At 41.1% G+C, this 25,680-nt stretch overlaps 1 protein-coding gene across 1 annotated transcript in view; it reads left to right on the top strand.

Moving 5' to 3' along the window:
- MAPK8IP2 (mitogen-activated protein kinase 8 interacting protein 2) overlaps positions 1 to 25,680 on the top strand; it is a 78,686-nt gene that overhangs the window by 40,340 nt on the left and 12,666 nt on the right. Inside the window, exons 3-8 of the mRNA XM_056573016.1 lie at positions 13,960 to 14,208; positions 18,330 to 18,402; positions 18,694 to 20,547; positions 21,254 to 21,329; positions 24,203 to 24,372; positions 25,109 to 25,218. Coding sequence (XP_056428991.1) covers positions 13,960 to 14,208; positions 18,330 to 18,402; positions 18,694 to 20,547; positions 21,254 to 21,329; positions 24,203 to 24,372; positions 25,109 to 25,218 — 2,532 coding nt within the window. The remainder of the gene's footprint in view (positions 1 to 13,959; positions 14,209 to 18,329; positions 18,403 to 18,693; positions 20,548 to 21,253; positions 21,330 to 24,202; positions 24,373 to 25,108; positions 25,219 to 25,680) is intronic.

Consider the following 25,680-nt stretch of genomic DNA (forward strand, 5'->3'; position numbering starts at 1 on the left):
AGCCGCTAATAAGTACAGGAAGGATTAAGAATTTTTAATAGAAGTAATTTACAAATCTGTTTAACTTACTGGCACCAGTTGATTTAAAAAAAAAAATTCCACCGGAGTACCCCTTTAAGAAGAACATCTCTTTTCCACACCAGACGTCTTGTGATAAATACACCAAACATTATGCATAGTGGCAATTCTCTCTCTTTGAGAAAACCATTTCTAATAAAAGACCTCTTTTCATTCCATTTTTGTGTGGTCTTCTGAGAGAGGTTTCATTGTATATGTCAGGAGAAACGCCAAGCATATTTTCTGAATGGAGAGCCCAAACATAGTCACAACCTAGGTTAATTCAGCTTTACCTAAAAATACATGTTTTGTCCTCAGTGTCTGCACTGCAATGAGATCTAAGCCCCATTTGTCAAGGTCACCTACTGGGGGAAGCTGCTGTTCATAGCTTTCCTTTCAGGCCAGATAGCTGGTGGTTAATTACTTATTAGCCTGACACGTCTTTTCTCAGGAAACGTGAATATATTTTGTGAGTAGATTTTCATAATCAGCTTATAACAAGAAGTCATAAGAGGACTTGAGAGTATTATGACAGAAAATTCCCTGTCATATTTTTAATCAGATTTTCTTAAATTAGTAGTACTTCCATTCAACAGGCTTTTAGATACATTTTTAATGCTCTTTTACCATGTCTTTGTACAAATTGTGTAAGAATAAGTGACATTTTACACAGCAAGGGTTATGTTCTTCATATAATTCATTTTATTTGTGAATTTCTTATGTGTTCCTTAATAAAATGGTCGCTCATGTATATTCATCACATACTCCTTCTCTGTCTACTGATCAGATTTTCAGATTTTTTTTTTGAGGTGCAGGCACTTTTTCGGGTTATAGTGGCTTTTTTATTTTTTGCACTTATAGGTGGTCCATGCCACCAGTAGCAGGCCTGTGCTGTGTGGACGGACCATACCTCTGTGTGCAGCCTGCCCCACCGCTGTCAATGTTTTTTTTTTTTGGTTCAGGTGGGTGCATTTTTTCGGGGTTTAGCGTTTTATTATTTTATTTTTTGGGTATTTTGTGTGGGGGTCTGAGTACGTTCCACCAGCCACTGTTCTGGGCTGAGTGACCTGACACCCCCCCCCCCCATTGTCTTCTGTGCCCACTTCCGCCACCAAGCGCTAATCAGTGATTAGGTACACACATCACTAATTGGGTAAAAAAAAAATTTTTGGCACAGGGCTTTTTTTGCGCTACAAGTCCTTTTTAAAAAAAAAAAAATAAAGTTTATATTTTTTCTGTTAGGGAGGTAGTATCGCACCACACCACACACAAAACATACACAAAGTTTTTCCCCTCACATATATACACTTAACCCCCAATTAGAGTAGGGAAATGGCTCGCAGGGTGTTTTCAGCAGAGGAGGCATATGCCATACTTGCCTCCAACACTGAAAGCACCTCAGAGGACGAGGAAGACTCTATCTTCCTTATTTCCTAGACCTCCTCATCATCTAGTTCTGATGATGAGCCACCAAAGCGGCGGTGACGCCGCCATGCGGGACCGCAAACCTCCTCTGCTCCTGACCCTGTGCTAGTATGAGTCCCCCTCTGGCACTCATACTAGTCAAGCCCCCCAGCCAAGTTCACTGGTGCCCCGTACCGGAGAACTTGTCTGGACTCAGCCAGCTGACCACGAGCCTGTGATTCCTGAGTTTGTTGGCGACTTAGGAATCAAGATTGACATTGTCGTGTTCACTGAAATTGACTATTTCAGGTTTTTTTCAGTGACGACTTTGTCAATCTGATGGTTGACCAGACGAACCTGTATGCCCAACAGTTCGTCGCCGCAAACTCGGGCTCACTTTTGGCTAGGCCCAATGGCTGGTTCCCAGTCGATGCAGCCGAAATGAGGACATTTTGGGGCCTCGTGCTGCATATGGGCCTGGTTTAAAAAAAACAGTGTCAGGCAATATTGGAGTGGGGACGTCCTTTACCAGACCCCACTCTCCAATATGGCGCATTATGCTGATAATGCGGCATGTCCCCCCCCAAATTTTGGGAGGCCTATGTCCCTGGAAGGGAGGTCCCTATTGATGAGTCTCTCATGAGCTTTAAGGAGAGACTCAGCTTCCGGCAATACATCCCAACCAAGCGAGCGCAGTATGGCGTGAAGATGCATAAACTTTGCTAGAGTACCTCAGGGTACACCTTCTAGTTTATGTTGTGTGAGGGACGAGATTCCCGTATTGAACCCCCAAAATGTCCCCCCACTCTGGGTGTTAGCGGGAAAATCATTTTGGCCCATTTGCACCCATTGCTAGATAAAGGTTACCACCTTTACGTGGAAAACTTTTATACTAGTATCCCTCTCTTCACATCCCTCGCTGCCAGATCCACGCTCGTTTGTGGGACAGTCCAGAAGAATCAAAGAGGCCTTCCTTCCTATCCCCTACAAATTCCTATCCCCCGGGGTGAGTCCGGTGCCTTTTTCCCTGAAAACCTGTTGCTGGTCCGGTATTAGGACAAGAGGCATGTCCTTATGCTGTCCACAATTCATGGGAACGGCAGCACCCCTGTCCCTGTGTGAGGTACCAAGGGGACCGGTCCTCAAGCCCGATTGTATTCTGGACTACAATCAGTATATGGGGGTATGGGGGGAGTTGATCTTTCTGATCAAGTCCTCAAGCCATATAATGACATGCGTAATACACGGGCATGGTACAAAAAGTTGCGGTCTACATGGTACAGGTATGCCATGTATAACTCTTTTGTACTGTCCCAGCATGCTGGAAACACAGGGACATTTCTGCAGTTTCAAGAGGAAGTTCTAAAGGCCCTCATCTTTGGTGACCGCCGAAGAGCGGGTCAGAGCACCTCTAGAACTGTGGGCCCCCGTATCATCCCCAGCCAACACTTTCCAAGTGAGGTCCCCCCACACTGGAAAGAAGGGAAGATCCCAGAAAAATGCAGAGTGTGTCGCAAGAGGGGTATTCGGAAGGACACCACCACTCAGTGCGACACTTGCCCCGATCATCCCGGCATCTGCATTAAAAACTGCTTCAGGGAGTATCACACTTCCATGGAGTTCTAAATTTTTAATCCTTTCACCTGATTTTCATTCCCCAGAATTTGACTCCAATTTACCAGTCCAGAGTACATTGTCTTCCAAATTTAAACCCAAAACACCCCACCCCCCTAAAAGAAAAAGAAAAAAAAACCTCTTTGCCAATACACCCGATATTCACCCCCCCAAAAAAACAAAATGGGTCATGGGACAACACAGAGTCAACAGCATTGGGGGTTTGCAGTTGCCTCAAATGCGCAGCGCTTTCTCCCCACCTGAGCGGGGTGCGCATTTGAGGTAACAGGTTAGGGACGGCCACACACATCACATTCCCAAAATGATGATTCAGAGCATAGGGTTTGGGGCCGGCATCATTTTTACTTTCGGCTATACTCTGGATCATCATTCTGGGAATTGGCATATCAGTATTAAAATTGCAATTTTCATCCCCCCCCCCCCCCCCCCGCATAGTACACTTCATCCATTACTGGAAAATAAATTTAGGAAATGCCCGTCTGTTTCAAATCTCCACTTCATCCCTATACACCTTCCCTTGGGGGTGTACTGTTTGTAATAGGCTCACATGTGGGTGTTCCTTTCTTGTATTTTCCTCTGAATGTATGTAACTGTTTTGTCCGTAACAAACATTGGCCTCAAATGTGAAGAGTTCTCCCTCATGAGCTCTGTCGTATTTCCAGGCGACAATTCGGAGTCACATGTTAGTTGTTCCCATAAAGATGAAGCAGAGCATAGGTTGAAAATTGCAATTTTAAAAAGCTACCCTTCATCCATTCCTGGAAAATAAATTTAGGAAACACCCGTGCGTTAAAAATGTCCTCTTTATCCCTATACCCATTCCTCAGGGTGGGTACTTTCTGTAATGGTGTCACATGTGGGTGTTTCATTTTTGTATTTTCCTCTGAATGTATGTAACCGTTAGCTACTGATATGCCATAGACCACAAATGCAAACAAACCTCTATGACTTCTTAGCCTTGTTGTTGTAGTAAGGAGAAAAATCCCTCCAAAATTTGTAACCCAATTTCTCCAATTACCCCTTTTGAAAATGTAAAAAATTGGGTAACCCCAGCATTTTAGTGTAAAAAAATAAAAATTTTCAATTTATGGCCCACTTTAAAAAAAAATAAAAAAACTGTGAGGTGTAATTACTCACTGTACCCCTTGTTATCTTCCTTGAAGGGTGTAGTTTCAAAATTGTGGTCACTTGCCTTTTTTTATTTTTTTATTTTTATTTTATGTCAGAACCTAGTTTAGTCTCAAGGGGCGACACACCTTCTTTACCGTGAGGACTGTGAATTTATGGAACGGTCTACCTCAGGAACTGGTCACAGCAGGAACAATTAACAGCTTTAGAACAGGATTAGATACATTCATGGAACAAAATAACATTAATGCTTATGAAGAAATATAAAATCCCATCCCTTCCCCAATATCGCGCCACACCCCTACCCCTTAATTCTCTGGTTGAACTTGATGGACATATGTCTTTTTTCGACCGTACTAACTATGTAACTATGTAACCTCAACCATTGCAGTGTGAAGCACCACTTTAGGCCTCAAAGCTCATCGGTGCTGTCTCACTCTTAAGCCCTGTTTTGCACCCACATAGTGCTATATACCCTTATATGGGGTATTTCCTTATTCTGAAGAAATTGGGCTACAAATTTTGTGGTTAATGTTGGTTAATGTAGGTTAATCAATTCTATAACTTTTACGGCCCACTGTTCAAAAAACATGTGAGGTGTAAGTACTCACTATAACCCTTGTTACGTTCCTTGAGGGGTGTAGTTTCTAAAATTGTGTCACATGTGTGGGGTTACTGCTATTCTTGCACATGGGGGCTTTGTAAACGCACATGGCCCCCGACTTCAATTCCAACAAACTTTTCACTTCAAAAGCCCAATGGCGCTCCTTCTATTCTGGGCATTGCAGTGTGCCCGCAGAGCACTTTAAATCCACATATGGGGTATTTTCTTTCTCAGGCAAAATTGCACTACAAATTTTGGGGGCCTTTTGCCCTATTACCCCATGTGAAAATGAAACATTTGGGGTAACATTATCAATATAGTCTGAAAAATCAAATTAACTATGTAACTATGTAACTATGTAACCTCAACCATTGCAGTGTGAAACACCACTTTAGGCCTCAAAGCTCATCGGTGCTGTCTCACTCTTAAGCCCTGTTTTGCACCCACATAGTGCTATATACCCTTATATGGGGTATTTCCTTATTCTGAAGAAATTGGGCTACAAATTTTGTGGTTAATGTTGGTTAATGTAGGTTAATCAATTCTTTCACTTTTACGGCCCACTGTTCAAAAAACTTGTAAGGTGTAAGTACTCAATGTAAGGGGTGTAGTTTCCAAACTGGTGCAACATGTGGGGGGTTTCTGCTGTTCTGGCTCCATGGCAGGTTTGTAAATGCACATGGCCCTGACTTCAATTCCAGCAAAATTCTCTCTCCAAAAGTCAAATGGCGCTCCTTCTGTTCTGAGACCTATAGTGTGCCAGCAGAGCACTTAACATCCACATATGGGGCGTTTTCTTAATCAGGAGAAATTGGGCTTCAAATTTCGGGGTCCATTTTCTCCTATTTCACCATGTGAAAATGAAAACTTTGGATTAACACCATCATTTTAGTGTTAAAAATCAAATTTTTCACTTTTATGGCCCATTGTTCAAAAAATCTGAGAGGTTTAAATACTCACTATAACCCTTGTTACATTCCTGGAGGGGTGTTGTTTCCAAAATGATGTCACATGTGGGGGGTTTCTGCTGTTCTGGCAAAATCAGAGGTTTGTAAATACACATGGGCCCCGACTTCAATTTTAGCAAAATTCTCTCTCCAAAAGACCAATGGCGCTCCTTCTGTTCTGAGACCTGTAGTGCACCAGCAGAGCACTTAACGTCCACATATGGGGCATTTTCCTAATCCAGAGAAATTGGGCTTTAAATTTTGTGGTCCATTTTCTCCTATTACCCATTCTAAAAAAAAATTGGAGGTAACACCATCATGTTTGTGTTAAAAATCAAATTTTCCATTTTCACGTCCAACTTCAACGCAAAGTTTTGAAACACCTGTGAGGTGTTAAGGCTCAATATACCCCTTGTTATGTTCCCTGAGGGGTGTAGTTTCCAAAATAGTATGCCATGTGTTTTTTTTGTTTTTTTTTGCTGTTCTGGCACCATGGGGGCTTCCTAAATGCAACATGGCCCCCAAAAACCATGACAGCAAAATTCGTTTTACAAAATCCCACAGTTGCTCTTTCCCTCTTGAGCCATGTTGTGAGCCTGCAGAGCACTTTATGTCAACATATGAGGTATTTCAATACTCAAGAGAAATTGGGCTACACAATTTGCGGGCCTTTTTCTCCTTATACCACTTTTAAAAATGAAAAAAAAAAATGGGGCTACAAGAACATATTAGTGTAAAAAATGCAGATTTAGATTTTTCTCCTCCACTTTGCTGCTATTCTTGTGAAACACCTAAAGGGTTAACAAACTTTTTGAATGTCATTTTGAATACTTTGAGGGGTGTAGTTTCTAATCCACTTCAAACTTAACTGGTACCTGAAAAATTCTGATTTTGAAATATTAGTGAAAGTTTTGAAAATTGCTGCTATACTTTGAAGCCCTCTAATGTTTTCAAAAAGTAAAAACATGTCAACTTTATAATGGAAACACAAAGTAGACACATTGGGGGAGATTTATCAAAGGATTTAGACTGTTTTTTCCTGTCTAAATTTGTCGCACAGAAAGGCGCAGTCTAAATATGTGCTACTTTTCCGCAACTTTTGCTTTAGAGATTTTTAGAGCATGATGCATTCTAGTCTATTTTAGATGGAAAAATGCATTGGTGCTGAATTTATCAAAAGCAACTTTTCAGCTGAAAGTACGCCGAAATGTCAGACCATGCTGGAGCAGATTTAAATACAGTCTAAAGCATAGATCATGAAGTTTGTGCACAGAATTTATCAAGAGCCCTGCGCCTTTTGATAAATTAGGCACACAATAGACCAGCCTCACGCTCTGTAGTTTGGTCTATATTGATGCGGGACATAGACAACTTTGATAAATCTCCCCCATTGTATTTGTGAATCAATATATAATTTATTTGAAATATCCATTTTCCTTACAAGCAGAGAGTTTGAAAGTTAGAAAAATGCTAAATTTTAAAAATTTTCATGAAATTTGGGGATTTTTCACCAAGTAAGGATGACGAAAATTTACCACTATGTTAAAGTAGAATATGTCACGAAAAAACTATCTCGGAATGAGAATGAAAGGTAAAAGCATCCCAGAGTTATTAATACTTAAAGTGACAGTGGTCAGATTTGCAAAAAAAAAAAAAAGGCTGCGTCCTTAAGGTGAAATTGAGCTGTGTCCTTAAAGGGGTACTCCGCCCCTAGACATCTTATCCCCAATCCAAAGGATAGGGAATAAGATGTCAGATCGCCGGGGTTTCGCTGCTGGGGACCCCGGGGATCGCTGCTGCAGCACCCCGCTATCATTACTGCGCAGAGCGAGATCGCTCTGCGCGTAATGACGGGCAATACAGGGGCCGGAGCATCGTTACGTCACGGCTCCGCCCCTCGTGACGTCACGGCCCGCCCCCATCAGTACAAGTCTATGGGAGGGGGCGTGGCGGTCGTCACGCCCCCTGCCATAGACTTGCATTAAGGGGACGGGCCGTGATGTAATGAGGAGCGAAGCCATGACGTCACGCTGCTCCAGCCCCTGTATCGCCCGTCATTACGCACAGCTCGCTCTGTGCAGTAATGATGGCAGGGTGCCGCAGCGGCGATCCCCGGGGTCCCCAGCAGCGGGACCGCGGCGATCTAACATCTTATCCCCTATCCTTTGGATAGGGGATAAGATGCCAGGGGTGGAGTACACCTTTAAGGGGTTAAACAATGTTGGGAAATGTATGCAGCCTGTACTGCTACAGCACAGCATTGTTTAGTGTATGCAATCAAAATATTGCAGGTAAAAGTCCACTATGAGCATTAAAAATTATTGAAAAAATTTTTCCATTTTTTTAATGAATGTATAAACATAAGCACATTCCCTGATAAAAGTTTCCCATTTAAAAAAAAAAAAAAAAAAAAAAAAAAAAGAATTACCTTTAAGATTGCAATAAAGGGGTATTCCGGTGGAAAACTTTTTATTTATTTATTTATTTTTTAATCAACTGGTGCCAGAAAGTTAAACAGATTTCTTTAAGTGCTCTCTGTTGACATCTCTGTCCATTTTAGGAACTGTCCAGAGCAGCATATGTTTGCTATGGGGATTTTCTCCTACTCTGGACAGTTCTTAAAATGGACAGAGATGTCAGCAGAGAGCACTGTGCTTGTGATTCAGCAGAGAGCTCTGTGTTCCAAAAAGAAAACCATTTCCTCTGTAGTATTCAGCAGCTAATAAGTACTAGAAGGATTAAGAATTTTTAATAGAAGTAATTTCCAAATCTGTTTAACTTTCTGGCACCAGTTGATTGAAAAAAAAAAAATAATAATAATTTCCACTGGACTACCCTTTTAACTTGAAAAAAAATACAGTCCAGATTTGCTGACTTTTGGTCACTTCATATCAAAAATACAACAGCTACGGCTAACAGCAGCTAATATCTTGGTGGCAGATACTACAGGATACCTTCAAAGGCCTTGCGGAGTCCATACCCCGATAGATTACACAGTTGGTTTGGCAGCATGAAGGAGACCTGCACAATATTAGGGTATGTATCAGTAAGTTTAAGGGTCTATTCACATGTACAGTTTGCTGCACATATTTGAGCCGCAGGATATGAAACTGCAAATTTGATGTTGTGTCTAATTATTTGAAATCTGCAGCGTTAAATCCTGCCCATCAAAAATGCGTAAGATACTGTATGTGTAAATAGACCCCAAATAAGATATTATTGTACAAACAATCTTAAAGCAGGGAACTCCAATGAAATAAAAACTTTTCCCCTATCCATTTTTTTTTATTAATCTTCCATCTGCTAATATTTAAGTCGTATGAAATACCTTACTTTCTGTTATTATAAAGTATTTTTTTTATTTAAAAAAATTAAAATTCTCCTTCATTGGTTAAATAAAAGGAGTGGTTACTGGCTCTGAATATGCAGGGCTGCCATCATAAATTGTGGGGCCCCTTACACAGCTCAAGGCCTGGACCCCTCTGCTGGATCTGCCCCTGAGTCCGCCACCAATTCTTATTAGATTATAGTAGAGTGCATTGCAGTAAATCACTGTGCTGCAAATAATTTTACTGCACTGCTATAATCTAGCATACCTTAATCTGGTTACTGTGAAACCAGATTATGAACGAGGCTCGGCAATATAGCATTGAGGCGTTTGGCAAGAATGAAGGTGAAAATCTTGGAGTCCAAATTAATAAGGGAAATAGGACGATAATTTGAGGGGAGAAGGAGATCCTTGTTTGGCTTAGGGATAACAACAATAGACACATTAGGGATTCAGGGGGCATATGGGAACCATATAGCAACTGACTACAATAGGAAATAATATAGGGTGTAAGGATCGGTTCAAACTTTTTGTAATAAAGGGCGGATAGGCCATCTGGGCCCGGCACCTTACCTAGTTTCAAATGAGCAATGGCATCAGCAACCTTCTCAGCGGTGACAGGAGAATTAAGAGAGTCCCTGTTGGAAGAATAGAGAGTAGGAAGTTAAATAGAACTCAAATAATCAGAAATAGAAGTGGAAGAAGGAGGAGAAGAAGGCGTTTTATACAGAGAAGAGTAAAAGGAGTGAAAGACCTCGTAAATCCTGGATGGGTCAGAGGTAGGTACACCTGGCTTAAGTTGTATTCTGTGTACTCTGTTAAGTTTCTGCCTCTGCTTAAGCATAGAGGCAAGAAGACGGTCGGGCTTATTAGCCCATTTGTAATAGATGGTTTGAGTCCACCGCAGGGCCTTCTCGTTACGATCAGAGAGAACCGCATCAAGTTGCAGTTTTGTGGCCTGGAGAGCCTGGAGAATGTACAGCGAGGGAGATAGCTGATGGGCAGTCACCAACCGTGGGATCTTATGTGCAAGAGTAGCCTGATCCTTCATCCGGTCTTTCTTTAATTTGGAGGCAAGAGAAAGGAGTTTCCCTCTGACATAAGCTTTGTGTGCCATCCAGACCCATCCAGTATCCGTGGAGGAAGAAGTGTTTATAGTAAAGTAGTCAGATAGATAGATTTTTTAATAGAAGTAATTTACTAATCTGTTTAACTTTCTGGCACCAGTTGATTTAAAAAAAAGTTTTCCACCGGAGTACCCCTTTAAGGCACCACGTATAAGGGGTGGAGCAGGGTCCCCCAAATTGGAAATGAGCCATAACTATATCATGATGAAACCAGGCACGAGACACGAGATGTGTCTGGCATACAGAAGAGATGTGAGAGAAACAGTATTAGTTCAAATCCAATCTATGCGAGTGTAGAGACAATGAGCAGGAGAATAATATATGTAGCCCCTTTGAGCCAAATTATCTTCCTGCCATACATCAGCCATGTCAAGATTAGCAAACTGTTAACGAGTGTTGTACAACCAGCGTTGTGTGACCTGTTGAGCATTCCATTGCCGACCATGTTGAAATCGCCCGTCTAGAGCAAGATGTCATAGGTGAGAGATTGCAGCCTGGTTGCCAAGCGGACAAAAAAGGGAAGGGGAACCATCATTTGGAGCATAAGAGTTAACAATGCATACTTTCCTTCTCCTGAAGAAGGCCCTCCAAAATAAGAAAGTGTCCCTCAGGTTAAGAATATGAGGACACTATACAAGACAACGGGATAGCGTCCAGGCACTGCAGAGCAATGGAGTAGCCGTAGAAACAGGTATGGAACAGGGCTGCTGTAACAAGGACACATGCTGCTATATGGTAGGGGAGTGTGTGGTGTGGCTTCAACCCAGCGAGAGCCGGTTAGTTCGAGACTTGCATAGACAACGAGGAAGAAATGTAAGAATGAATCGCACTCTCCACGGATATTCCCAAGAACAACGATCCTTTAATGCATGGATGGTAATAGCAAAGTCTTACAGGAAGATAATTTCCATCAAGCGGGGAGTGAGAGCAGCCACTCTCGAGACGCAGGGGCACACAGGTAGGAGGCGACTAGTTTTGTGTCAGAACGACGCTTCTTCCGGCCAGGTGTATGTCGCATTCACATACACCTGGCCGGAAGAAGCGTCGTTCTGACTACCTGTGTGCCCCTGCGTCTCGAGAGCGGCTGCTCTCACTCCCCGCTTGATGGAAATTATCTTCCTGTAAGACTTTGCTATTACCATCCATGCATTAAAGGATCGTTGTTCTTGGGATTATCCGTGGTGAGTGCGATTCATTCTTACATTTCTTCGTTGTTGTTTAAGAAAATGAGGACTGGAGCGTAAAAGGGAAATCATTGTGTAAAAGGGTTATAACCCCTCTCGATTTGGTGGATTGGGAAGCCATAAAACTTCAGGAGTATTTAGCATGCAGAAATTTGGGGAAGGAGGTAACTGTAAAATGGGTCTCCTGGAGACCAATAATATCAGGGCAGTGTTTGAGGTAATCAAGGAAGGCTTTTTTCCGCTTAACCGGGGAATTCTGTCCCTGAACATTATGAGAAATAATACGACACATTGGCACAAATCAAGAAAAAGCATATGAAGTATAACAGTAACACCAGATAAAGGAAGAGACAAGGAGTAGAAGTAGAAATACAGGACATCGGCCAAGGAAAATAAACAATAAGATACCAAGACCAAGAGGGGGAAGACCAGACACACAAGGGGAAAGCAGAAAACAAAAAAATATATATAAGAACACATGGGATGACAAACAGTAGGAGGGCAACAATAACCATATCCCTCAAAGTCAGACACAACCCAATAGCGTAGGGCAACATGATAGTCCATCCCACCAGGAAAACTCAAAGGCAGGTGAAAACCCATTGTGGTCTGTGGGAGAGTGGTAAAGAAATAGGAGTGGGGGAGAGGAAGAGCCAGAAAACTAAGAAAATAAGTCAAAGGGTAGGTAAAAGGATCAGGAGAAGAAGGAGTGGGAAGGAGGGAAAGAAAAGGGAGATGCAAGAAAGAAAAAGAAGGAATGCAAGAGAGGGGAAAGGAGGAAGAATCAAGTACAGTAGACCACATTCAGGAGTTAGTCAGGAGATATATGGCAGGATGCAGCAGGACACTGGTAATGTTGAGCACGAAAATCCATCCCGTAGAACTGCTAGCAGAATCATTCAGATGGAGGAGGAACAATAAAGTCCATGGCTGGGAAAAGTGTCCGGAAAGTCCAGAAGAAATAAACAGTTCCAGAGTAAACCAATACACAAAAATAGGCATGAGTAGCATCAGCTAGGATTGAGAAACAGAAAGTCCCAACAGGGTTATGGCATCCCCGCCCGAGTATAGTTCCAAGTAACTAGCCTCAGAAGGCTATAGGGGGAAATAGAAGAGTCATATCACGTCCATTCGGACTATGGAGGAAGCATATCATCCCGGTTTCGGAGGGTGAGAGCGGTGTCTCTTGTGCGTGTTCATCATATGGGATATTCTCCCGGTGGAGGATCTCCATGGCTTCTGAGGGTGTATGTACCACATACAGTTCGGAGCGGATTTGAAACTGCAGATTAAAGGGGAAGCCCCATCTATAGCGGAGTTGAGCTTTTTGCAAGTCGAGAGTGACCGGTCTCATATTATGTCTCTGTTCCAGAGTGGAGGGGACCAGATCAGCGTTGAGGTTCCCTGGAAGGGGAGATACATTCCGACCCGCTTGTAGAATCTTCTCTCATCTCCAGGTAGTGCATGGATATATCAGGGCCTTTGGGGCGGCCTAGCCCCCTATGGATACGGTCCATGCGTAATAGGGAGACCTCCACTTAAGGAAGGAGGCATGAGAACAGGTCCAGGGCCGCAGCAGAAAGATCTGTAAGGATTCTGCCAAGCCACGAATACGGATGTTAGCCCTGCGCGACCTGTTCTCCAAATCCTCTATTTTAAGCTCGAGTAGTACCATACGTACAGCATGGTCTGCAATAGCAGTGCCGTCGCTCTCAATGGCGTCTGCCAGTTCGTCCGCTTGCATGATAGGATTTTGTTGGCAAAAGGGGTAACATTGTTTCAATTTTTGTAGTTCTTTAGTATTAGTCCAATATATTAATCAGAGTTGCTTTAAAATTATTGAGGCCATTTAAACTAAATTGATCTGGTGGAGCAAAAGGAGGCTAAGTCAATCTTTGATGTACATGCTAGAAAAGCGGAGAGGTGTAATATTCCTAATACATATGAATATTTTTTGACATCACAGACGCGATGGTGGTGGGATTTGAGATTTGTGGAATATTTTTGAAAGGCAGTTTAGAGAGGTTTCTTTCTACAATTGGTATGACCAACTGGTTCCAATTGATAAATGATCGATATTGGTTGGGTCTTGCCACTCATCCAAAAAATGCATTTGCGGGTAAGCTTTCTTAAATTAAGTGTTCTGAATATGTAAGTATTGGCTTTTGTACAGTTTTTTTTTGTAAATTAAACAAAAGTTAAAAAAGGGTTATCACTGACCTGAGAATTTGGTTAACAACACAAACGAGTGACCTGTCATTAAATCCATGATTGGGTAGGGACCTGCAGCCATAATGCAGACACAGAAACATGGCCATTTTACACTTGAGAACAATTGGTAATATATTAACCATGTTTAAACAAATAGTTTGGAGAACCAATTTTATTTATTGTGTGTCGTTTCTATTACACATTTTTTAATTAATGCCACTAACATAAGGAACAAAGGTATTAATCATCTTTAAAGATCAGGTGCCCATCCCTGTAGGCATGAGCTACTTCTACCTTGAAATGATGTTAGAATGATATAAATTTCCTTTTTCAGGAGGGTCTTGGCTTTGGTAGATGTGATCCTTCCCGTGCTCTCTGCACATTCCAGGAAGATTTCCAGGAATTTGAAATGATTGATGAGGAAGAAGACGAGGATGAGGAAGAGGAGGAAGATGAGCTCCTACCTCAAGAAAACAGAAAACAAGTAGAAGCACCTCCATCACCAAGTGCGTCTCCTTTACCACCAGAAGATACCCTGAAAAACAGGCCGTGCACCCTAAGACTTAGTGTCCCTCGAACACAGGTGAGATACTTGTATTTATAAAAACTTAGGAAGACAATTAAAATGTATATGTTACACAAATTCTGAAATATTACATATTAACATCTTATTTATAATCAGAATGGGCTCAGAGGGTCACATTATTTCTTATGTACTTTATGTATTCGCACTCTGCACAACCTGTAACAATTTTTGTTCCTTAACCAATGGAGGGCTTTTATCTATAGGGTCTGGGTAAAAACCTTTACATCTCAACTGTCCCACATAGTCATTGAGAAGTCCTAGCACAAAACCCCCCACAGCTATTCAGTTGGTATCTACTGGAATAATTTGGCACTGTGCTGACAGAAACACCTCCTAAGGGTACATTCACACGTACACAGATTTGATGCACAGGATACGCACAGGATTTGCTGCTGCAGATTTCAGTGTAAACTAAATGGCTGAGCACAGCTTCTAATCGGCAGCTACAAATCCTGCGCATCAAATCTGCGCAGAATCCTGTACGTGTGAACGTACCCTAAGGCTATGTTGACACGACGGAATGTCCACATGGAGACTCTCTGTGCAAACATTCCGCAAACTGCAGGGCGCCAGCATAATATGCCGGTACTAGGACTGCACAGGATTGCGCCGTCTCATAGATGAATATGCTTTTCCGCCCGTTCTCCGCACAAAGAATTAATATGTTCATTCTTTGTTCAGACATGGAAAATAGAATTTCTGTGCCTTAAAGGGGTATTCCGGGCAAAAACATCTTATCCCCTATAGAAATGAATGGAGGGGGCGTGGCGTGACGTCACGTCCCTGTCTCGGAAGCCTGGTGGTTTCCAAAACTTCAGATGCAGCTACGCATAGAATGCGGGCTGCTGCAGGGAGATCTCGGGGGGTCCCAGCGGCAGGTCCCCTGCGGTCAGACATCTTATCCCCTATCCTTTCGATAGGGGATAAGATGTTTTTGCCCAGAATACCCCTTTAAACATCTGGCACGGAAATTCCGCCATGTGTACAGTGCAGCAGAATCCCGTTGAATTCAACGGGACTCTGCTGCAGTGGAATCTCCGTGCCAAATTCCAATGCGGTATCCGGCACAGAAATTTTGATGTGTGAATATGGCCTAATACAGTAGTTTGGAGGAGCTTGTATCATTATACAAGCTCTGCCAAACTATTAGGCCTTGTTCACACATCGAAATTTCTGACCTGCCGCTGCACCCTTGGTGTGTTGGTATCGCACTCCCCTCCTCCTCTGCCGTCTTCTTACTATGCATTCTTTTGCACTAGATTCTGTTAAAGGGATAAAATGTTTTCAAATCAACTGGTGCCATGAAGTTATACAGATTTGTAAATTACTTCTATTTAAAAATCTTAAGCATTCCAGTACATGCTGCTTTATACTACAGAAAAAGTTGCATATGTCTTTTCAGTCTGAAGTGTAGGTTATATAGATTGGGTTGTTTTGTTACCTGGTACTATAGGATTGATTCCCAAGAAGAGTGTAGGTGATATATATATCAGCATAGTTTCCCCACATTAGGTTGTCAGTTTATTTCCCCCCAACATTAGGTTGTCATCATAGTTCCCTAACATTAGGTTGTCAGTATAGTTCCCCCAACATTAGGTTGTCAGCATAGTTCCCCCAACATTAAGTTGTCACCATAGTTCCTCCCACATTAAGTTGTGAGCATAGTTTCCCCACATTAGGTTGGCAGTATAGTTCTCCCACATTAGGTAAGCAGTGGCCCCCACAGACATACAGCCTTCAGCCATATACAGTATATGGCTTGAGACTGTGTACTGCCCCACTTCAGTGCTCTGACCACCACTCCTCCAGTCAGGGGTCATGATCTACTGCTACCTAGGCCATAGCAGTAGGTCCCGGGACTGGAGGAGCGGTGGTCAGAGCACTGAAGATGATGTGCTGCTGGTAACTTACCATGCGCGCATCCTCGCTGCTCCGCTCTGCTCTGTTCCTATGGGCGCACCCACGGGTTTTCAGTGATGTCCCTGCGTGCGCTACCTTCCGGCAGCCCCTGCGTTTTTAAAGTTTCGAGACACAGGGATGTCCTAAATATAACGGGGGAAGTTAATCTGGGGGGGGGGGTCGGGGCAATTCCACCCTCCCCCCCCCCCCTCCCCCATGGATCTGCCACTGTAAGGACCCTCCTACCAGGTTGTGACAAAGTAAATGCTAAATTTCTACACATAAATACTACACATATGACCAATCATATAAACTATTATTGGGGTGTGTGTTTGCATCATCAGAATATTTATCTGAACCATCTATTGACTCCTTCTGTAATGTGTCATCAGAGCATAGTTGCCATGGGTAAAACAAAGTCATGACCCCTGAGGGTTATGTACACCAGGGACATCATCCCGGTGCATCCCTTCCAAACATTAATATACCTGATGATAACACAGTTAAACAAAGGTTCTGTGCATGGCTTACACTGGGTTCACACATTTTAAATCAAAAGAAAAATACAGCCGTAACAGAAGTGTTTTTAAACAATGGTTTAAAACAGTTTAGTTTTCAGGCAGATTGATAGATCTGGGCCAATGTGTGCACTGACGGATGTTTTTCCATTGACTGTCATAGAGCACATTAAGGGTTTATTCACACGTACAGTGTTCTGCGCAGATTTGATGTGCAGGATTTCAAGCTGTGTTCAGTCATTTAGTTTAGGGTAAAAAATATGTTTGCTTTTTATACATATTTTATGGCTGTACTTCTCTTTTGATTTAACAATGTTTGAACCCATGAATGAATGTTTATTTATTTTTAGGAAGTCGTCCCAATATAAAAAAAAATGTTGTGTCCCTGGGTCTGATATAGTTCATAGAATTTATTCCTCCACACAATTAATGTTGCCACTGGCATGGCGATAACTGCTATATAAGAGGGGTTCTGACTGCTGAGAGTTCACTGTTCTCTAGAACAGGAGTGAATGGAGTGCAGTTAAGAATATGCTGGGACTGATGAAGATAGCTAGGCATATTCATTCTTCTCCATTGAGTATATAAAGGTGATTAGTATTGTAGCCTGAGCAAAACAAGACCAATCTGGCTCAATGTTTCATACTTTTTTTGTTGATATGTTAAACTATGTAAAAACTGTAAAACAGGCAAAAAAAAAAAAAAAAAAAAAAATTATACCACACAATATGTCACTAATAGATTTCTATGGAGGAGAAAAAGTATACCACAGCTTATGTTTTTGTTTTGTTTTTTTAGTACAGAAAAGTAGTGCTTACAGAACTTTTCTATCCCACTAAAAAAAAAAATTGTACGCAAACATACAAGAGACAAAAATAGGTCCAAACTGACATACTTTTGGCAACTTTAACATAATGGAAGTGTATGGGTATATCACAGCATGCATTTCGGTATTGTATAAAAATAGCTTATGGTGCACTGCTGTGGTATAGATGTGAACATACCCTAAGGCTCTGTTCACATCATATATATGGTCTTCTACAGTCATCAAATATATGTAAAAAGAGAGTTTAGTTAACAAATATACATTGGCATACCTTTTTGATAACTGAATTTAAAATTGAAAATTTAGGAATTTCCTAAAGCCTATGAAATTAAAAACATGAGATTTTCCTTGATCAGTTTCTTTGAAAGAGAATCTCAGTGTTAACATGTGGTACAACAAATATAAATAATGTAACAAGGGATAACATGTAAATACAGTTTATAAAAAGCTGCATACAACATACAGTATTGTATTGCTGCTTTGCACAATGTTCAGTGGTTAAACAGTAAAATGCCTATGCAAGTATAAACCTAAAGCAGAAAACTACAATGCTATATGTCCATTATTTCGGCAAATTCTTATTGAACACATGTAAATGTAGATTGCTCTATATTGCTCTATTGGACAACAAATAGCTTAGAAGTCCAATCCAGTAGCAATTTAAAAAAATACTATCAAGTGTATATCAAGAGATTTTCAGTTGACTCTAAGCATTTTGTTGGACAGTGATTTGTAAGTAATACAACAAATTCAGTGTAGCCATAATATTAAAGAGTATATGAAAGTGTACAGTATGTTTATGGTTAATTTGCCATATGTTGGGTGCCACCAGTTACTTTGGATTATTTTGAGATCTTCTGTTCTCTGAATCTCAGGACACACTTAACAACAACGGTGGATTCATTTCTCAGAGTGACAGCTGGGAAGATCCTGAGAGAAATGAGACTGGTGAGAGAGTCATTCTTTGCATGACTGTCTATAACTACTTTCCTGGATTTCCTCATTTCTTTTAGTTTTATATATGACTTATGGTTGGCAGTGTCCCTTTTGTGCTGAAATCATTTGTCTTAAATGAATTCATTTATTCATTTCCTTCTGTTTTCATATCACTGGATGTTTCTTAAGGTGCAATGTGCCTGTTGCATGCCTTCTCTGTGTTTGACTTTTCCTATTTTACTGTCTAAGTATTTCATGATTTCCAGTGTCTTATAAACTAAGAAAAGTTATTTTAATCCACAGAACTGGTATCCCAGACCCAGGTTACCCACGTTGACCTTGAAACTCAGAAAGAAGATGATAGCGATAATGCAGTCACAGAATTGGAAAGTGAAGATGTCACTGATGTCTCAAGGATTGTTCCAGACAGAAATCATGGCCTAGGAGGACCCTGGGCAGCAGATTCAGAGTTAAGGGTATCTACACCACCTCAACAGAACCTGGAAGATTTGAGCCCTGAGCAAAGGGGAAGCACAAGAGGACATCCATCAAATTCTTCAAATGAAACAACATCTCCATCTTCAGATCCGGGTATTGAGGCTGACTTGACTAGTCGAAGTCGATTCCTGCCAACAGGACACTGTAGTCAGGATCTGAGCTCCCCTGGTTCTGATTCCGACATAGAAGGTGAAATAGAAGCAGCATTTGCTCGTGAGGGGGGTAGACTTGTTGGCAACATGATCTCCTCTATATCAGAAACAGAACTGGACTTAACCAGTGAGTCAAGCAGTGGAAGGTCTTCTCACCTCACTAACTCTATTGAAGAGGCAAGCTCTCCAACCTCTGATCAAGAACCAGATCATGTGGGAGAAGGTGGACGTCAAGGAATCAAAGACTCCATCCTTCTTGGCAAAGAGGAGGAAAGCGGGCCTTTAATGGTGGAACCAGAGGAGAAATATAATACATGGAATGAAGAGGAAGGCCTTTGTCAGGAGAAAGAAGTTCAGAATAAAGAACGCAGTCTGGAAAGTATACGGCGCTCATTCTACTTACCTGTAGGGCCCAAACTTATGCCAGAAACAGATGCTAATAGTGAATATGACTCAGACTCTGAATCAGAAGCTGACCTAAGTGAGGATTCAGACTCCCCTTGGCTGCTCAGTAACCTAGTTAACAAGATGATTTCTGAAGGATCATATCCTATTTCATGTCCAGATGAGTGCTTTCAAAGGCAGACAAGTCCTTCATGTGATACTCTTTCTCCAGCCTCTGAGCTGGATCCCGAGACAGTTGGTCAAGAAGACCTTGAGGCTGATGATCTTACAAGTTCCAAAGAACCTTCACAAGAGATTGATACAGCACAACAGAGTATAGAGCTGATAGATATGGAAACGCTGCAGCATTCTCTTAGTCATCATGATAGAGAGGAAAATGGCCCTGGTTTGTATGTTCTGCATGACTCATGTGACACTGTAACACCAATATTTGAGGGACTACCTCTTCAACTGGAAGGATTATCTCATACAGCTAAATGCCGTCCCCAGTCGTCTCCAGGGCACATGGCTAAACAGAAACCTTGGCCTGGCACAGAACAAATTCTTCAAGAACGAAGAGATGGCTGGGATATTGATCGTGACTTAGATTCAGGCATTCTAGAAGATAATGATCTTTGTGATGATCTTTGTCAAGAGATGGACCAAAATCAACCTACAATGGACATTTCAACAGCAAAAACTAATCATGGCTTTAATCTAGAATACACTGGTGAGGAAGATGAAGATATTCCTTATTACAGAAGTCTAAAGAGTTCCCCTTACCATAACTGTGTTGGAGAAGAACCTTTTATGGAGCGGCCTACAGCTGAATCTCGAATCCTAGATGACTCCTTGGCCTATGATTCAATGAAATATACTTTGGTTGTGGATGAGCACACTCAGCTTGAGCTGGTCAGTCTTCAGAGATGCACTTCAATACTCAGTGATGGCAGCGACCTTCTTAGAGCTTGTGATGCTTGTGACTTGGAAGAAGATGACTTTGGAGATGATGTAGAAGCTCATGAAAATGAATCTTCATCTGAAGACTCATCACCAGAGCCCAACATGCCTTTCTCTAAAAAATTTCTCAATGTTTTTGTCAATAGTACATCCAGATCATCTAGTAAGTTGACAGTTTATATGAGATATATATTTATGTGTATGGTAAACCATTTTTAGCAAATGTCAGTTGATGTTTGATGTGATTCTTACTTCCTTAACTTAAAGGGGTACTCCGGCGCTTAGACATCTTATCCCCTATCCAAAGGATAGGGGATAAGATGTCTGATTGCGGGGGTCCCGCCGCTGGGGACCCCGCAATATAGCACGCAGCACGCACCAGTTACTGCTTCCGGCAGCGCTGGAGGTTCTGGCTCCCGACCACGGGAACGGAAGATCGTGACATCACGACTCCGCCCCTGTGTGATGTCACGCCCCGCTCCCTCAATGCAAGTCTATGGGAGGGGGCATGACAGCTGTCACACCCCCTCCCATAGGCTTGCAAACATGGGGGCGGAGCCGTGACGTCACAATGCTCCGGCCCCGTGATCGACAGTAATCAGACCCGGAGCGAACACGCTCTGGGGACTGATTATAACAGGGTGTGGCGTGCAAGATCATGGGGGTCCCCGGCGGCGGGACCCCCGCGATCAGGTATCTTATCCCCTATCCTTTGGATAGGGGATAAGATGTCTAAGTGCCGGAGTACCCCTTTAATGATACTTGTCTCATGCTGACAGTATCTGCACAGTTTCTATATTATGCCATATTTTAGGTTTTATTTGCCACCTTTGTTGAAAAACAATGTTGTTATTTAATATTTTTCGCAGGCACTGAGTCATTTGGGCTATTTTCTTGTGTACTCAATGGAGAAGAACGTGAACAAACACACAGAGCGGTTTTCAGGTATGAGAATTTTATCTTACAATACTTTACTGTTAAGTAAAAACCTTTTTCGAATATGCCTATTTGACTGCCTGCTTTATATTCTTGATTATAGGACAGTAGAATAAAGTATAACAAACATTCAGCTTCTTTGAACAGTAAGGAATCCTAGGAGTGCAACTGGATAGAGAAGGCATTCCTCAGAGTTCCAAATTGCTAAATGCCTTGACATAGAAATGTAAACACCAGTGTATGTCAAACTACTGGCCATATTACCAAGAACGTATGGTAGTTTTTACATATATGTGGATTAAATCCCTACACAGAGCATCTACCATGGTGCAATAGTGGCAATATAACACATTCTATCTTGTCAGTGGTACAGTCAGCATAAAGTTCCTGGTGGTCTCTGGAAAGGTCAGCATTCAGTTAATTGTGGTTTCTAGTAAATTGTGTCTGGTTCTATTGACCATTTGTAGATATTCATTTCCTATTCTGCTTTAATCAGTAAAAAAGTCAATATTTGGTACCAGGCCCAAAGTCCTAACATGCCTGACCTAGTGGCTTATCTAATAGAAATAAAAAAAAATGGTCCAGACTGATAGGCAACTATTTGTTTTTAGATGTAAATATGAATTTTTGGAGGTAGCGTAAGTCATTATTTCAACAAAACTATGAAAAGCCTGAGATACCCTTTGCCATAGTGCTTGAACTCTATGTTATAACATCTGGTTAACTGTAATTCCTGCATCAGAAACCAACACCTACTGTAGACAGAACATCCAGGTGTCAGCCATGCCACTTCTAAGCAACAAAAAACAAAAGACCAGTATATGGTGAGTAATTACCAATTCTTATACTAAAAGGTCACCAGGGTGACCCAAAAATACCCCAGATTTCCCATATACCCCAAAAACACTGTGCTCATTCTTTATTAATACATTTAGTTAAACCACATATATTAATAAAGAATGAGCACAGTGTTTTTGGGGTATATGGGAATTTTGGGTCACCCTGGTGACCTTTTAGTATATGCCACTTCTAAGAGCACAACTCAGCCCTGCTTCAGAGAAATTCTAAAAAAAAACTGTCCACAACTTATATTATGCAAGAATGGTGAAAGAAACAACATAAATAATCTGGTTAAGGTGGTTTGACCTGGACTGTCAGAACCAATAGGAGTCAGCAAAGTCTTGAAGATCTCATAAAACACCATCTTGGTTGCATAAATTATCACTTAAGTGTCTAACCAACATGTAAAGGTCACATTGCCAACATCTCCACAACACTGCAGAAATATTGTAAATTTGAATTATGCTATCATACATAACTTTTGTTTATGCATTATACAGTTTATGTTTTCTGAGTTTAGCTACAGCAGCTTACCTGATCTCACCTATTGCCTGTGTATGTAGGGAATCTCTCCCACATGTCTGGCTGGAAAGGGTTTGAGCATTTTTACATTCCCAGTCTTTTGTTCTCATTAGAAATTATATGCATGGTTGACTGAGCTGGCTGTACATGGTGGGATGGGGCCAAACAGCATTTGGCTGAACAAGTGTTTGGCTGACAGTCATCCAAGGTGTGTGGCCAGCTTTAGGGAGATGCAAGTATTTAGCTATTGACAAAATTCTGGATTGACCAATTACTTTTTTTTTTTTTTTTACATAAATGTAACCTAATTGGGTAGCAGTAGCAGTTTTAAAGCTATATGAAAATTTTAATACCACAAAATCACTACTTAAAGAGTTGTTTTTACTTTCCAGGTTTTTACGCACGTTGCATTTTAAAAAAAACGTTATTTTGTCCTATTCATTATGTAGAAACCCCAATGAGAAACATTTAATAGTCTGCATAGAAGAGCACGTCACTTAGACACAAAAGATCTAAACCTGTGAAATGTAGTTTTATACTTTCTTAGCTCCTTTCCAATGCTGAATGTGAGTGCACTACATTAAAACAGGACAGGTCTAGAGCTTCTACAGAGCCTACCTAGCTCTAACATAAAAAAAAAATAATAATCCACTGGGAATCAAAATATTAAATTAAGAATAAAATATTTGATAAGAAAAAGACATGCAAGGTAACAGCTTCCCTTTAAAAAATATATTCAGTAATGCTTGGAAAGTCCTTATTTTTTTCTCATTAAAAGTTTTTTTTTATTTCAAGAAACACAGATACAAAAAAAAAATCAGAGATATCACACATGCAATGCCGACCGAGGCCCAAAACACAAACCAAACAATAACAACATTGCAGCACTGACAGCCTACAATAAGAACAAGGGAACAAACCCACCAAAGAGAGGGACCACCTTGACGGAGGCCCTGTAAGCAAAATCAAGATCAGGAAAACCGGCAAATTAATAACAAGGGAAAATACCTTCTGACTAAGTGAAAAGAAATATACCGTGAACATGGGGATGGAACGCTAAGTAACTGAATTCAGTATTATAAGAAAGTCCTTATTTTTACATTTAGAGCAGGTTAGGATGAGGGTTTCTCCATCAAAAATACCCTTGGCCATAAAAATCTGACTTCAGCCTGCATTTTGTCATTCCTGGGTAGCACTATAAGCGAGAAGTCGGATTTTTATGGCCAAGGGTATCCCTGATGGAGAATCCCTCATCCTAACCTCTACTTGTTCCAGCACAGTTGAATAATGGTACTGACGGCAAGCTTCTCTCAGATATTGGATTTATATATCCCACAAAGTGCTTCACAGTGTTGTACCTGCCTGCGCAACACCTAAAGGTGAGCAGTTCCCTTACCCCACTGTTCCCTGCACTCCTAAATTATCCTGGTAACAGCACTATTACCACCATCTCTGTCTCTTTTTCTCCATGCACTTACTTATTTTTACATTGATACAGAATTTGTGAATCTGTTATTCAGGTTTATTCCACGTCATGAAGATGAGCTTGAACTGGATGTTGATGACCCGTTACTGGTGGAATGTGAAGATGGTTCATGGTGCCGCGGTTATAACATGAGGACGGGAGAGCGAGGGATCTTCCCTTCATTTTATGCCCATGAAGTTGTGTGCCCAGTGAAGGAGAATGTTGGTAAGGTTCTACTGAATTCTAATATTTAATATTATTCCTTCAGTCTTGAACAGACATACATAAATGACATTGTGTTTTACAATGGTATTGCTGTTTCAGACATTCATGACATATTTCAGTGAAGTCTCCCACCTGTGAACCCACACTATTGTCGACAAGTAGGGTCCCCCAACCTGTCCTTCCTGATGTAGTGGTTTCTAATGTTTGCCTGATGAGGTGGGAATCACATCTATCAGACATTTATGGCTTATCCTGTGGATATGTATAAATGTTTCATATGGGAATACCCTACTAAGTTTATAGACACTGGAAACAGCATTTATAATATGGCTTTATTTTTATCTGCTGGCCATATAAGCAGTGTTAAGGTTCCAGTAATGCTGCATCTAGATGGATAGTCTGCATTTACAAGGGTCATTTGTGGGGTCTTACATTGTTTTATTTACCACTCTTGTGTATTAGACTTTCACCATTGCTTTTTATAGGAAAGTGGTAACATTAAAATCTAATGATTCATATTGGTTATTCTTCATGTTATACTATAAGTGAAGCGTCAAGGAAACTTTTGTATGTAGACTTCCTTGAAATGGTAGATTTTTTTGGTCCTCTTTTAGGCCAGTACAACATTCATTCACTGTTTCCATTTTTTTAAACCTCATTTATGTACCTAATAGTGTAGGTGGTTACTACATACAGTATGTTTCTATTAATATACATTTTATTTCTTCCCAAATAGTGATCAAAGGAAATTCTCCTTGGGTCCAGATGTTTGATGTGCAATTTCTGGGTTCTGTTGAAGTTCCACATCATCAGGGCAATGGTATCCTGTGTGCCGCCATGCAGAAGGTAAAATAGTAACCACTGTCAGTGGCATTTGATAATAAGAGCTGTGGTGTAAGGTGCCCACATACCTAATCTTGTAATAACAGTCCCCATGCAAAACATACTGTAATGCAACAACATGTAACACCGGTGCAGTAAGAAGACATGCAAAAAATCAGGGATATACCAGACGTAGGAGTCATAGGTAAGACCCCATTAGTAAGGAATCAGTTTTGCTAAACTGTGTCCGTAGTATAATTGCTTTCCACATTGTTCACCATCTATAGAATTCTGTATATACTACTGTATAGAATACTTATTGGATGTTATAATGGTTACATTTTGACTTAGGAAGAACTGATGATTTCATAGAGTTCTATGTTTTGTATAAGAAATTCATGTTTATCAACAGGCAATATATTTTACACTTTCTATAGAAATTATACATGGGGTCTGTCATGAGCTGCATGAATCACTCTGAATGGC

Source organism: Hyla sarda, chromosome 4 (assembly GCF_029499605.1).
Source record: "Hyla sarda isolate aHylSar1 chromosome 4, aHylSar1.hap1, whole genome shotgun sequence".
Lineage (NCBI taxonomy): Eukaryota > Metazoa > Chordata > Amphibia > Anura > Hylidae > Hyla > Hyla sarda.